Below are 15,297 nucleotides of genomic sequence, written 5' to 3'. Positions count from 1 at the left end.
AGTGTGCAGTTTTGTAGTGCATTCAATGTTAATAAAATAAAGTGCAAATAGCCAGAACTTACCGTTGATTTTTGCCAATAAGATAAGGTGAAAAAATTAATTTTGTGCAAAGATAACTTTTTCACTTAAAAATGCGCAGGCTCGAAACTCATTTGTGACCTATGGTTTCCTCATACACTTTATGTTAGAGTTATCTGTAGAACCCGAAAATACCACACGATTTAGTAAAGAAAAAATAAACGACCCATCCTAATGTACATGCATACATAGTTCAAGCCTAACATCATCCCAGCGTGAGTGAGCGCTCATTGCAATTACATTGAGCCTTGACACTTGAAGACATACAACTAACAAGTCCAGCCACATTCTTTCGAGCGTACATTACTAAGCGATTAACACATGCTCACACATTTATGGTCACAATAAAATAATAAATGGCATATGAAATGTGTTGACAATAAAATGAAGAGCAAATAGATTAAAAATTTTGTTGAGTTTCGAGCTTAGAAATAAACTTGACTTACAATTAGCTGTGATTTTGAAATACAAAGTAAAGCAATACAATTTATGTAGTCATAAGTACACTTTGAATTATGTGTAATATTTGCAGTTATTTATTTTTGTATTTCTAAAAGTTTTATTTGCGTTTAAAGTTCATTAAGTTAAAGTAGCATGTAAGCACAATCTGGCAAGTCATTAAGTGAAAGTTTGTGTGTGTGTGAAAGTAAGCAAATATTTGCGTGCACTTGATTAGCTCGATGTGCCCCTAAAAACAATTATTATGAAATTACAAACACTAATCAAAGCTTTTACCCGAGACATGCATTGGCACCCTTGCGCTTTAAAAGCATTAGTAAAAATTAGTTTAAGGTGGCAATCCAACACATAACATTTTTATGTAAATTAGACACATTAAACAGATAATACCACCAGTGCGAAAAAATTAAGCTGTGTGTAGTATTTTGTTGTTGATTTTGTACGCTAAAATATCAAAAGAGTTAAAGAAAATGGACAATTCAAGGACCACTTCGAATGCCAAAAAAATATTTAAAAAAAAAAAATTGCAACCCTGCTGCTGCTACTTATTCAATGTGCATGGAATAAAAGTATTCTTAAGCAATTTTCGTTATTCATCGCTTTTTCTAAAGTTAAGGTACCTTATTTATTTATTAAATTGCGATTTTTTGAATGGCAACCCTATACGAAATTGTAACTTAGTGAAAGCTTCCTTAAAAACCTTTCGATTGATAATATTATTGTAGTATTTTACATAACTGTATTCAATAAAAATGGCCTAAAGCTCATTCAAAATTGTCTAAAGGTTTTTTAGTTCCCTTTATAAATAAGTGGCAACTCGTTTTAAAAATATTTTCAAGGCATAATAATATAATAATATTTTGGCGCTTACACGTTTGCTAAGTATTTGGCCGAGCATCTCCGCTTTACTTTACCTTACTTTATAAATTGGTGGCAACTCTTTTTTAAAAATATTTTTATTACTGCAGTGCTTTTTAATACCTTGCATTTCGTACACATATTTTCATGTTTTAATTAGCTTACAAGCCTAATTATTTAAGTAGGCGGCAACCCTAATAGCAAAAAAAAAATTACATTTATTTGATCGAACTTTAAGCCGTATGTTGCCAATATCGCAAGTATTTTTTTTTGTTTGTATATATAGTTTTCATTTATTTTATTTTTTAATAGGTGGCAACTATTTTTAAACTATCGCTGAATTAAAGCGCTTTTAAATACTTTTAATTTGGTACCCACGTTGCCATGTTTAGTTTACAAATTAATTGGCTTTCAAATTTAATTCGCTATAATTATTTATGAGTTGGCAACACTAAGCAAAAAAAAATTGCAAAAACTTCCTAACTCTTCTTGTTGCTTGCAAAAACTGCTAAAAATTTATTTTTGCTTGTTTGCCAATATTGCATATCTATATTTTTTCCAAAAATTTGTATGCTTTGGCCAACAATTTTTTTTTTTTCGTACTGACTCTATGTGTTTAAACATCTAGATATCTTCCTGTATCCTGGCTCAAAAGTTCTTTTGCCTCAGATTTCTTGGCCAATTTTCGCAGTAGCATTCGCCCACTTGCTGCACCTTGACCAAGAGCAGCATATGTATATTTTAATCACTTTAAAAATAAACCGCCGCATACCAAGGTTTTAACATCTATATTGCAAAATACATGCATACAATTGCTTACACGCCAATGCAGGCAATTACGCTCCCTTGACTGACCCGCCTCAATTGCGTGCGCCATCCAGAACAATCTTGGCAGGGATGTGAAACTTGTTTTTCACAAAAACAAAAATATACGCACACACACACACACATTTGTACATACGGAGGTGCAAAAAAAGTCACAAAACCAAATTTTAGCGCTTTGTTGAAACCCCCTTTTTACTGCTAGTATCTTCTTTTTTATTGCATGTATATATATCTATGTATGTATATGCATTCGTGTATTCGTGTAAAAGTAAAAGTTATCGCTTGTTAAATGAAGCGAGCCGCAGGCTGTTGAATCATCTTACAGGAACAGCCCCGCTCGGCCGCGTTGATCTGTCGATGTTGATGAACATTGGAATGTTGCTGACAGACATGATGCCGCTGATGATTAAATCTGGAGCGCATACTTATGTAGTTGACCTACCAATTATGTATGTATGTATGTATGTGCAAGCATTTATTGGCATTTTTCGCTATTTTTGCCTTTTAAATTTTTTTTTGCTTTAATAAAATCGCACATTAAATAGCTAGCTGACAATCGCCGCCGGTCAAATGCTACAGTTATTCAGACTCTTTTCTTATTATTTTATTATTTTTTCGCATGATGTCCTTTCTAGTCTATTTTTAAACACAGCCAGGTATTCTCATGTAAACATGTGTAAAAAAATATGTATATGTTGCTGTCCACTACTCATTTACCATATTTGGCTTTGTTTGTCTTCTGCGCAGCTTATTATTTTACTAAACGAGTTTATTTTGTGGGGAATAACGTAATTGCGGTAGACATTTTTTTTTTTCGGTTCCAGCTGAACGGTTTTATATGCGCACTGTAAGAGGATAACCAATTTACATAGTTTGCTATGACGTCGGATAACGGCTGCTGTGATGGAAAAGTACAAAGAAGCAATTTTGTAGGACCATAAATGCAGAATTTAATTTGCTGCAAGCATTAAGTTTATGGCAGATAAATAAAAAAAAAAAAATTAAAAGAAAATGTAAAAGTAAAAAATGGCCTTTTTATTCTAGGTATATACTTGTCTTAGGGTAACTCTCTACAATCCTTCACTATTTATTCTGTTAGCCAAGCAACGATTAAATGTTTACAGTGCAGTAACACTTCCTCAAAAGTGGCTGCCGTATGCAGAAGTACCTTAAACGAGCTTGCCGTGAAAGTCACCATTTACGTGGCCTCTGCCACTGTCCCGCTCTGGCAAGGGCAAAGCTTGTTATTTTTAATGAATATGATTTTCCGGGTTTTACTGACCCCGACTCTATGGACGTTTGGACCTTCAACAATACGTTACAATAGGTTACACGATGATTCTATCATATGTGAAACTAATACAGAGTGGCAATCACCGTAACCTACCCTAACCTTAAAATTTGTACTAAATGAATAATTTATTTAAACATGCCTTTATATTAAACGCCTATTAATTACCTTATAAATAATTTCATTTCCTTCTGCATTTTTTTCAGGCGCCTTTTTATTACTCGCCCTTGGCGTATTAGCAATCACCACTGCTGTGCTGGTGAAAATCTTCCAACCATACGATTTGATCTTTAAATGGGTAAGCGTTTTAAAGATCTAATACTTTTTTCAGGAATTGGATAAGCTTATTTTAGTTAAAAACGATTTTTAAAATATATATGGAAATACAGTGACTCAAACGAATGTTCACAAGCTGATACTTTCTATATATTCAAAATGTTTTTCACGTTAAAATTTTTTTGACTTAATTTTACAACAAAAATCCTATAATTAAAGTTTCAAACTTTGTATAAAATTTAGAAAAATTCAAATACTTTTCGAAACTTCAAACTTTTCAAACTGAAGTTTGAGAATTTTTTTTTTTTTAGTATGCAGTTTTAAAGCCTATAAAAGTTTAGCAACAAAGTGCAAATTTCAAGCAGCTAGGAAATCGCGTTAAGTTTTAATATTTTATTTTTTTTTTACCTCAATTGTTTTTTGCACTTTTTTCAATATAAACATAAATTTCGTATGGAATAACTGCAATGAAATCAACGTAAGCTTTGATAAATTGCATTTTTTGTATTAAAAAAAAAGCTGCAAAAAAACCTTTAGCAAAAAAAGAACTAAAAATTAGCCCGAATTTCAGACGCTTCAAACTTGCACTTTATTATATTAAAATTGCATGAGCTATAAAATTACATAACAAAAAAATGTTCTAAAATTACAAGTTAAAAATTTTAAATTTTGTTGAAAAAATGTTTGAAAGTTTTAAATTACAAGGACAAATTTTTTAATTTTATTCAAATTTTTAAGAACTTTTCCAAATTTTTTTTTATAAAATTTGTGGTTATAAAATAAAATTTTTATTTTTATAAAAATGTTAATCAAAAAAAAGTCTCCTTGCGAGCGCTTGTTTGAGGCACTTTATAATTGTAATCATTATTTTTTCGCTGCAGAAACTAGTTATGGAAGATAAAGGCGAAATTTTCGATCTATGGGCAAAACCTCCAGTAGATCTATACATAAAGATATATCTATTCAACATAACAAATGCTGAGGCTTTCCTAGCGGGACGTGAAAAAATGAATGTCGAACAAGTTGGACCATATGTGTACAAGTAAGTCAAATAAGAATAGAATTTTTGTAAAAAAAAACAATTTAAAAAAAAATTTCATAGAGGGGCTAAAGTAGGCTTAAAGAACAGTTAAATCAGCCAATTTTAAATGCTAACGACTTTATTTTGAGCGACAGCTAAGGCAATAGTTCTTAAAGCTCACTTTTAAGTTGACTATACTGTAGAGCAAACCTAAACCAAAAATTTAAAGTTGGCTTTAAAAGTGAACTCCTAAGTCATCGACTGTTTAAGCTTTTACTAGGTTCTAAAGCTAACTTTACTGTCGACTATGATTCACTGAAAGTCGACTAACTTTATTTTACCCCTAATATTGCGCCATTTTATAAAAGAAAAACCAAGTTTCAAATAGATTTCTACACTAAACTAATACTCGCCTGTACTTTACTTTCCTTCTCCCCATTCACAGAGAAATTATGACCCACGAAAATATCACTTTCAATGCCAACAACACAATGTCGACTAGGCCCAGTCATCCTCTAGTTTGGCAAGAACATTTGTCCGAAGGCCATAAAGAAGATGATGAAGTGGTAATGCTGAATATCGCAATGTTGGTAAGTGTACAAGGCTGAAGAAGTAAATTATTATTATTTTTTTTTTGCTATCCCATTAAAAACGTCATTCAATGAAATTAAATTAAATTAATATATTTAAAATATTTATAAAGAAATTTGGCATCGAGACAAACAAATTAAAACTGGTTTGCAGCATTCGAATAAGTACGCTTACTGATTAAATTAAGTATAAATGACATTTAGTATGCAAAGCTTTTTCCGCCAGAAAGTTAAAATGTAAACAAAATACCTGAATTTTTGGTTTGGGGGTATTCACCTAATAGGCACATTCGGTTAACGGAGGTACTTTCACTTTCAAAAGTTACCACACAGAAATTTTACATTGGACAAATAAATGGAAATATTTTTTTAGAAAGGTTCTCCATACAAATCAACTTTAATTTGAGACGGTGAAATTCCAAAATAATTCAATTTGTATTTTGCACTATAAACACATTACAAGGTAAATTCATTCTCTCAATTCGTCGGCCATGCTTTTTTTCTGACGTTTGTAAGCACTTTAAAATCATATAAATTTTAAAATAAAAAACAATTAAATTGTTCACAATTGTTGTCGTTTGAGATGGAGAATGAGAATGTGCGTGTGTAAGTTTGAGTTTTGAATTTTTAAATTATTGCTGGCAAATGTCAGACTGCCTCTCAATGGTTTTACCTTATTATGTTTTTATCGTGGTGTTTTGTATTATTTCCAAATTTTGTTAACCCAAAATTTTTGCACTTTTTTGTCTCAAAAAAAAACAAACAAAACACACATCGTATTTTATACAATTTCAAAATTGTTTAAATTCAAAATTTTGCCACTTTTTGTCTTCCCATTCCATTACCAGAACATAGTGAATACCCTCATTGTTTAAAAATAGCCTCTAAATGACCAAATCGAAAATGTAAACAAACATTTGGGTGCTTTTAGTATTAATTCATTGTCCTTCGAGGTGAAACAAACACACAAAAAAAAAATAAAAATAAAAATAAAAAAATCTACTTTGGGTCAATAAACGTTACAAACTTGTATTTGCAATGCATAATCATACATTACATGTATACGTACACAGCTAAAGATGCACAAAGTGCAAATTCATTGTGGGTTCAAAAAATGTAAACAATCAGTTCAACAAAATTTTCCCCGGTTGAAAAAACTTTCCTCTACAAACATTGCCGCTATTAACAAACAAGAAAAAATTTGCTAAAAAAAAATCAAGAATATTACACAAATAAAAACAACGCATGGAAATCCCATACTTATATGTACTCGTACATATGTACATATGTACATATGTGTCACTGGCCTAATTGTCAACTAAGCCAGTTGGAATTTAACATTAAATAAAGTGATGTGAACTTGACTATGATATGCTGACACTTACATGCTTACATACATAGTTATTACCTCTGCCCATTGCATTCGTACATACCTCCATACACTTGCTTGTAAACATGATTTAGCGAAATTACATGCAACTTGCCCCAACGCGCGCACGAAAAAAAAAAGTAAGGAGACAAAAATGCTATAATAATATTTATTTAAGCTGATGTGTGTATGATTAATGCCTTATTTGTCTATGACCGCAACTAGGCTGTCAGTCACTAACAACGCTGGTTGCTACTGTTTTAGTTGTAAATATGTATTTTTACACTTAGACACATTTGTCAACTTAACTATCTAACTGTTTTCTATGATTCGTTTGCGCACAGTTTTGCGTCACTTAAGCTAAAATATTTTCTTTCTTAAGAAAGTAAATAATAAGGTTATGGTTTTACATAAAATAAAAAAATTAAGTTATAGTAAAAAATAGGTGCTAAATAAAAATATTTTGTTATTGTTATAGTGGCGTATAGTCAGCCAAAAACGCTTAGGCGGCTACAGCCCCAATTAGGAAGAAGAAGAATATTTTAATTTTTTTTTTTTTCTTGGTAAAAAATATTTGTTTCCTAATATTTTTTTCAAGTTGTGGTAAACATATTCTTACAAAATTTAATAGCTATTTAACTAAATATTAATAGGGCATAATTTGTTTTATAAAATTATTTAAAAAATAGATTTACCTTTTCATAGCCTTTTTTGATGTAATTCTTTTTTTTGTGTTTTGGTAAAAATATTTTGAAAAAAGTAGGTTATAATTTTTCATTAAATAAATAAAAAATATAAGCAAAAAATTGCATTAAAAACGTTTCAGACGAAAGCTTCATAAACATAATATAAAATTTATTGTGAACTAGTGGAATTTTTTTCGAAACTCGAAAAAATAGGCAAATGATATTACTTTGTATAGCATTATTAAATCAAAATCTAGCTATTTTTATTGGGGAAAAAATTGTGCCGTTAATTAAAAACAAAACTAAAAATTCAAAAAAAAAAACAAAATGTCCGCAAATTAAAAAATTACTAAAAATATTTTTAACAGCATAGCATATTTTTATTATAAAAAATTTGCCGCAAATTAGAAAAAAAAAATACAAGTTAAAGAATTTCAAAAAATACCAAAAATATTTTTCTCATCATTTTATTTTTATGTAGTTTATCGAATCACTATCTAGCTGATATTTAATAAAAAAAAAAATTTTACAGAAAAAAATCCGAAAATCAAACAATGCTTAACATATTTTTATGATCTCTTACCTGCAAAAAAAGGGAAAAATTCCAAATTTTTTTGCCCTAAATTATTTTTGTTTAACCTTTTCTAAAGCACAACTTCTATTTTTACTATAAACTTGAACAATATTTTTGGAAAATTTTGTTTTTATGTATGGCAACTGTCGAAAAAACCAAACTCATTCTCAGTTAGCAGCCACTAATAATTGATTTCGCCACAATTTACTACATACCACTAAAATTCCACAATCCCAACTATTGTATTATTTCATAATTAACTTTATTCAATGGAAAATTTTTAATAGCCCAACTATTGACGTTCGATTTTTTTCGAAAACGTAGCAATTTGATTAATTACGTCATACAACACGCTCACACACCCCTTCTACCGCAAAGATATTAGCAAACAAATTTTTAAGACTTAAATAACTGTTTAGATTTGAATTTGAAGCTCAATTAGAATTTTGTTGGCAGGGTAAGCGTACCAGTTTTTTCTAAATATCTACGTACTACGACTACAATAGGGTGGTGGCTTACAAAAGACTTAAGTAGCGAACTCGAACCCGTTTGCTGATAGACAAGTAGGTTTTTATTTCATGCGCCATCATTTCAGGATATGTAAGCATATTTTTTGTCCTAAGCTTTTTGAGCAACAAATAAGCTGGCGCTTTATAATTATTATTATAATTTTTTTTTTTTTTTAATATAAGTAAATAACGACTTCAAGTAGATTTGTGCGCCCCAAAGAGGATTTGTGCTGACGTTGACGAAGTTAAAAAAAAAAGAAACGCAAAAATTCATAAGTATTAAATACATATAAGCACATCTTTTGCATACTGTACGCAGCTGTTTGATTAAAATTAATCTCCTGTTAATTTAAAGCTATTTAAAGCTTTAATTAAAATAAAAGCAATTGCGAATTTATAATATGAATTAAAATATGTATATAATAAAATCAACATATTTGTTTTGCATTGCAAAATGGAAAGTTACCATTATTGAGGTATTTGTTGTTTACTTTGTTATTTGTTATTTTTTTTTTGCAACGTTGTAGTTTGCTTTTTTTTTACTCATTTAACTCGCTTCCGTCTTAAACGTCTCGCTCGTCTTCATTTCATCAGTGACAACACAGTAAATCTGGCTAACACATCTCCAGCGCGTTCGAAGGCGAATCAAAACAAGTTCATAAAATTCTTATCGACAGCAATGGAATTGTGGAATTCTTCGTAAACGAAACTTTGATGACTTCAGATAAATTTCGGCTATGATAAGCCAAGTGGCGAATAGGTACTGTGCCTGAAAAAAATATTGTATTTGAGACAAAAAATGTTTTCCTACATACATCTGTATGTATGTATACTTTTCAAAAGCGCTGTCTCATCAAAAAAATAAAAAACTGTACGTCAAAATCAAGCTTAAGATTTTTTTTTTTGTCACGCTGTATTTGGTTAGTATGATGTCAAATAATTAAAGTAGTTAATAAGCACTATATAATGACTATAAACATCAATTTAATCACTGCCATAAATTAAAATTTTAGCACAACTGGTATGCTAATCATGGCACTAAAAATGCTAACAAAAGTAGTACTATAATGCATGTAAAAAAAGCCCTAAAACCATCACTATCAATGTCGTGTGTTCAATAAAAATAATTTAAAAATTTTCTTTAAATTATGTAAATTTTTAGTAATTAGAGATACTGTTGATATCTACATATTTACATACATATGTATGTATGTGCCTTATTGTGTCATATTTGTATATGGATGAACCATAAAATTGGCTCGTTTAAACGCTGACAACACCGAATGACAAACCAGGCGGACCTTAATCGACATCAATTAATTATGAAAATATAAAAAAAAAAAAACAAATCAATAACAATTAAAATTAAATGGTTCCAAGTTTCTAGAACGTTTTGTTTTTTTGTTCCGCCCCAAAGAACGAACGAACCAACGTCAATCACGTCACGAATAAACGATTACTGAACTGCTTACCGCTTATGACAATATTCAATTTGTGAAATTCCAATCTATATAAAATACCGTATAGGCACGGCATGTCAGTAAGTAGCCCTTTCCTTGTCATGGCTGCTGGTAGGAGAGCGCGAAAATTACAACACAATCAGCCGTCAGTCAGCCAATTCATGCATTATGGATGTGTCCATTTTTTCAATTAATTAAGTTTCAATTAACTAACCTGTAATTTGGTTAACTTTTTCCACCGGTGACAAAGTTCACAAAAAATCGCAAGCTATCTAATTAAAATGAAGTAATAAATAATTTATTTTTATTGATAGTTATGCAATATTTTATGGCTGCTTAAATGCATTGACTAATAAATATTTAGATTAAAACAGCTTTTATTGATTGACAGCTGCAGTTAATGGAATCTTTTATGAGACTAGAAGTGGGGCACAATAAAGACTTTATACTATTTATAACCTAAATGACGATTTTAAGAAGTAGAAATATTATTGGACACCAAGCTTAGAAAATATTTGAAAATTTAATCAATTTAGATCTCTTAATAAAGTTTAAAAAAAAAAATAAACTTTTTTTAGTTTTTCTTGAAAAAAAGGAAACATTTTTAAAAAAGAGGAAAAAATTAAAGAAATATTTAGTAATTTTTATTTACTTTTTCATTTTTTTGACTTTCTCAGGAGTTGGAAAATATATGACGATACAAAAAAGAAATTTAAAAAATTTTTTATTTAAAAATTGTTTAATTTTTATAAAATATTTTTGTTTGGTTTTCATACCTTTAAATTTGTTTTAAAAAACACTGAACAATCAAACAAATATTAGGTAGAAATTTGTATACATTTTTTTTTAATTCTCCGGAGACAAAAAAATATTTTGAGAAAACTAAAAAATTATTCAATACTACCTACTTGTTTTTTTACAGAAAACTCAAAAAATTCCAGAAGTATTAAATAGTAATTTTTACACAATTTTATAAATTACAAAAACAATACAAATTGCAAGAAATATCAAATCATATTTTCTTAATTTCTTCCTTTAACTCTTTTCTAGTCAGAGCAAATCGTTCCAAATAAATAAAAATATTAAAAAAAAGTACAAGAACTATTTAGCAATTCTTACTGGATTTTTTTACCATCTCTGGTGCCGAGAAATGTTTTGGAAAAATTTCCAAAAAATTCCGTATTTCTTGTTAATTTTCTTTGGAGTCAAGAAAAATGGTTCAAATTTTGTATTAATAATTTAATAAAAAATAGAAAATTCACAAGAATTATTTAATAATTTTAAACTAAAAAAATAGAAAATTCACAAGAAATATTTTATAATTTTAAACTAATTTTGTTTTTTTTTTGGACTCTTTACTTGTTAAATTTTTTCCAAACAATTTAAAAATTCAGAAAATTATAAAAACTAAAAAATACGTGTTATATTTTAATAAATTTTTTTGGTAACATTTTTTCTGGCTTCATTATTTTTTTTAGATCCTTAAAAACAACTTAGTTGATTTTTTAGTTTTGAACATACGATTTTTTAGTTTTTTTTTTTTGAATTTTTACTTCTCTTACATAGGTACTAAAAAATATTTTTTTTTGTTTTACTTAATTTTTTTTTTTAGACAATATATTTTTGACTAATTTTTTCGGGATAATGTTTTTTTAATCGTTTTTTTTGTTTTTTTTAGTTTTTTTTTTGTCTCATTGCCTACATATACGTATGTACGTATATACATACATAACTTAAATATTAAGTATTGCATACAATTTTTCACAAATATCTACGTTTTTTTAATGAATTTTTCGCTTTTTTCTTTTATAGGCCATTTCCCATTTAACCGCCGATAAACCGTATTTCCTGCGCATGGGCTTGCGCACACTCTTTGCCACATCGAAATCACAACCCATTGTGCGTATGACTGCCAAGGAATTTATGTTTGGTTATTCCTCATCGCTAACGACTCTGGGCAATACGTTCTTTTCGAATTGGATATCTTTTGAGAAAGTGGGACTTATCGATCGGGTAAGTGAAAAATTAAGGGAACTTAAAAAAAATTTGTAAATAAGTACTTAAAGAAATATAAAAAATTAAAAAAAAAACTAAAAATAATTTCAAAAATTTCATGTGAAAAAAATTGTAAGGAGTTTAGTCAAAAATTGAATAAGAAATATGTGCATATTATTATAAAAAAAACTGTGCAAATAAATTTTTTTTTAATGAAAATTTAAAAAAGTATTGAATAATTAAAAATAAGTATAGGAATTAAAAAAAAAACATATTTGAAAAACATTTCAAAATTAAATGAATCTTAAATATTGAAACTAAAAAAGTTAATTGAAAAAAAATACAAAAGGTTGAAAAAAAGAATTTTAGGATCGTACGTGTGTAGTAAAAAAATATAATTTAAAAAGTGCGCGAAGAAAAATATTTACAAATTTTAAAATCTTAGAGATAATTTAATTATTAAAAAAGTATCAAAATTTAAAGAATCCGAAGTATAGAAATAGAAACAGAAATTGAAAAAAATTACAATAGCTTTTATATTGATTTGTTTGAATCTTTGAAAAATTTAAATATTGAAATAAATTAAATTGCGAAAAATTTTAATAAAAAAAGGCAATTTTAGATCATATAAAACTATATTTTTTTTATATATTTTGCTTATGTATGTGCATATATATGTATGTGTATATTGAAAAATCCCTTCTTCACTAATATAACCTACTTCTGCACTTCTCCACCTAGATGTACGACTTCAGCACCGACTATGAAACATTCTACACTGGCGCCACAAATCCTGGCATTTCTGGCCTCTATGCCACCTATCGCGGCAGCACCAACTTGCCACAATGGGATGGTGAACACTGCAGCAACATTGAATTGGCTTCGGATGGCACAAAATTCAAGAGTTTCATACAACCCAATGAGACTATTAAATTCTTCAGGAAGAGCATGTGCCGACCCATCAATTTGGTAAGTTTTATGCAAGAAAAATTTGAGGTTTTCATTTATAATAATAAATTTTCGCTTTCTTCACACAACAGTATCGCACTGGTGAACCGCAAACTTATGGCAGTCTAACTGGTTATAAATATGTTTTCGAGGAGAATGCATTCGATAATGGCATCAATAATGAAGCGAATAAATGTTTCTGCAGAAAGGGTAAGTTTGTGTGAATAGTTAGATAGGTTTATATATATATATATATATATATATATATGTACGTTTGCACGTGCGCCTCCACATGCGCATGCATACATATATGTAATTATAAGTAGTAAGGATTAAATGCATATATCTAACTGTCATCAATCATGTACCGATTAGTAGTACATATTGAATGCAGTGTACATACGAAAGACTTAAGCAGCGAACTTGCTAATGTATGCCAGCACAGCGCTCAATCAAATGCGGCTCAATTTACGCCAGCTTTTGCAAAGCAACACAAGTTCTAGTCTTAAAACAAAAAAAAAAACTGTAATTTACTAGCGCTGTTAACATATATTTGTATATTCGCTTGCTAATGTGATTTGATGGTAATTTAAATTGCGAAAAAAGTGAGAAACCCTTAACCGCATTAGTATCTACACATGTAGTAATTGAAAGCAAGGCAATCAAAGGTATTATTTTATTATGGTAATTACCAATCGTCTTGCCACTTAAAAATACAGGCCACAATCAATGCGAGCCAGACGAAACGACTATTGATCATTTTTCACTTTTACACTTTTACACATTTCCTTGATTGTTTTATTGTTCTTGCTTGCTTATTAATTGCAATCAAATTGATGACATGATAGCATTCGTGATTCTAAGAAATAACACAACAACAATGCGCATGAATCGGCAGTAAAGCTGCCACAGGTTCGTGCATACCAGCGCAACAGCTTAGATATATGTATGTACGTATGTAATTAAAGAAAGGCGAAAATCTTATTGCATGCGGAAAAGTAAAGAATACTATTGCTGCCATACATGGGTGGCGCGCATGCACCGGCAAATTAATGCTGCAGCATATCGCCGGTATACACACACATGCATACATATGTACATATATCTATGTGTGTATGTATGTATGTATGTATGTACATGAAGTCGACTTGCTAATAACAGCATACCAGTTTGATAGCTACACCTGCCATTTTTCATCGCAAACAAATTAACACTTTATTGTATTCGGCGAAAAATGCAATAATAAAAGAAATACGAAAACAGCGTCATAGTTAGTAATTAACAAAACACAATAAAAGTAGAGCAAATAAACGCACGCTAACAGCTACGCATCAATGAGCTCAGCTAGTGTGGAGCTAAGTGTCGAACTCCATCCCAAAAAAAAAAAAATAAAAATAAATAAATAAAAAACAAAGTTTAAGCAAATGGAAAAATACCGGTGGAAAAAGTAGCGAAGTTCACGCGGAAAACAAATTACGATTTGATTAATAAGGAGACAGTATGACGTCGCGCTGGCGAGCTGAGAAAAATATGAGCAAGCCGACATTTGAATATGCAATACATACGTATGTATACATATATACATACATATGTATATAGTAAACATGTTAGTTGGATGAGCAGTTAACATGTCCCTCCCCTCACCACATTTTGCATGTTTAACAACGCATCTAGAGCGCGTGCGCGCGCGGCACACGTACATTGTAGAAGCGGGCGTTCGAGTGGCGTGGGGTGCGCAGACGATATAAATAGTCGTGACTATAACAAAAGTTAGCACGTGAAATTTTCCGTGCGCTCAGGCATGACATGCCGCTTTGTTTATGCTTATGAGCAATTTAAACACCTTTTTTTTTACATGTACCTTTGCGTGTTACTACAAACTGAGCACAGGTTCAATATGTACATATGTATTTACATAAAAAGTATGAAAGCGACACTTTCAATTTGCCACACGCGATGCGCGCACAACTAACGGTGCTATCATCGGCGTAGCCAGAATGAAATTTAGGTGGGGCAGAGCTCGAAACTATTAAGGTAGTATTTCAGGGTACTTTTTTTATATATATATATATATATAGGGAAAACTTGAACTCGCGCCACCACCGGCCTAGCGATGGGTAAATTCTATATTCGAAGCCTCGGTATTCGCGTTTTAATCGAATTTTATCTCAAAAATGGCGAATTTTTTAAATCGAACTTTGTGTTGCTAAAATTCGGATAAAATCGAATTTTTCCAGAAGAAATCGAATTTCATCTTTATTTCCAAAAAATCAACTCTTTAACTTGCTTATTTCTGACTAAATTTGCCATCACTGTGTGTGGCACTCCATTTGTCTTAGGGATTCAAGTAAAAAAAAA

The 15,297-nt window shown here is 30.0% G+C and overlaps 1 protein-coding gene across 4 annotated transcripts in view; it reads left to right on the top strand.

Annotated features, from left to right (window-relative positions):
• Positions 1-15,297, top strand: part of LOC118735670 (scavenger receptor class B member 1) — a 102,181-nt gene that overhangs the window by 72,444 nt on the left and 14,440 nt on the right. For all 4 annotated transcript variants that reach the window (XM_036465575.1, XM_036465577.1, XM_036465576.1 and 1 more), the window contains 6 exons: positions 3,718-3,809; positions 4,669-4,829; positions 5,254-5,398; positions 11,809-12,009; positions 12,733-12,960; positions 13,032-13,149. In XM_036465575.1, coding sequence (XP_036321468.1) covers positions 3,718-3,809; positions 4,669-4,829; positions 5,254-5,398; positions 11,809-12,009; positions 12,733-12,960; positions 13,032-13,149 — 945 coding nt within the window. The remainder of the gene's footprint in view (positions 1-3,717; positions 3,810-4,668; positions 4,830-5,253; positions 5,399-11,808; positions 12,010-12,732; positions 12,961-13,031; positions 13,150-15,297) is intronic.

The sequence above is a fragment of the Rhagoletis pomonella genome, unplaced genomic scaffold, assembly GCF_013731165.1.
Source record: "Rhagoletis pomonella isolate Grant_MI unplaced genomic scaffold, Rhpom_1.0 Rhpom_scaffold_00003, whole genome shotgun sequence".
Lineage (NCBI taxonomy): Eukaryota > Metazoa > Arthropoda > Insecta > Diptera > Tephritidae > Rhagoletis > Rhagoletis pomonella.
This window is presented reverse-complemented; position numbering and strand designations above follow the sequence as displayed.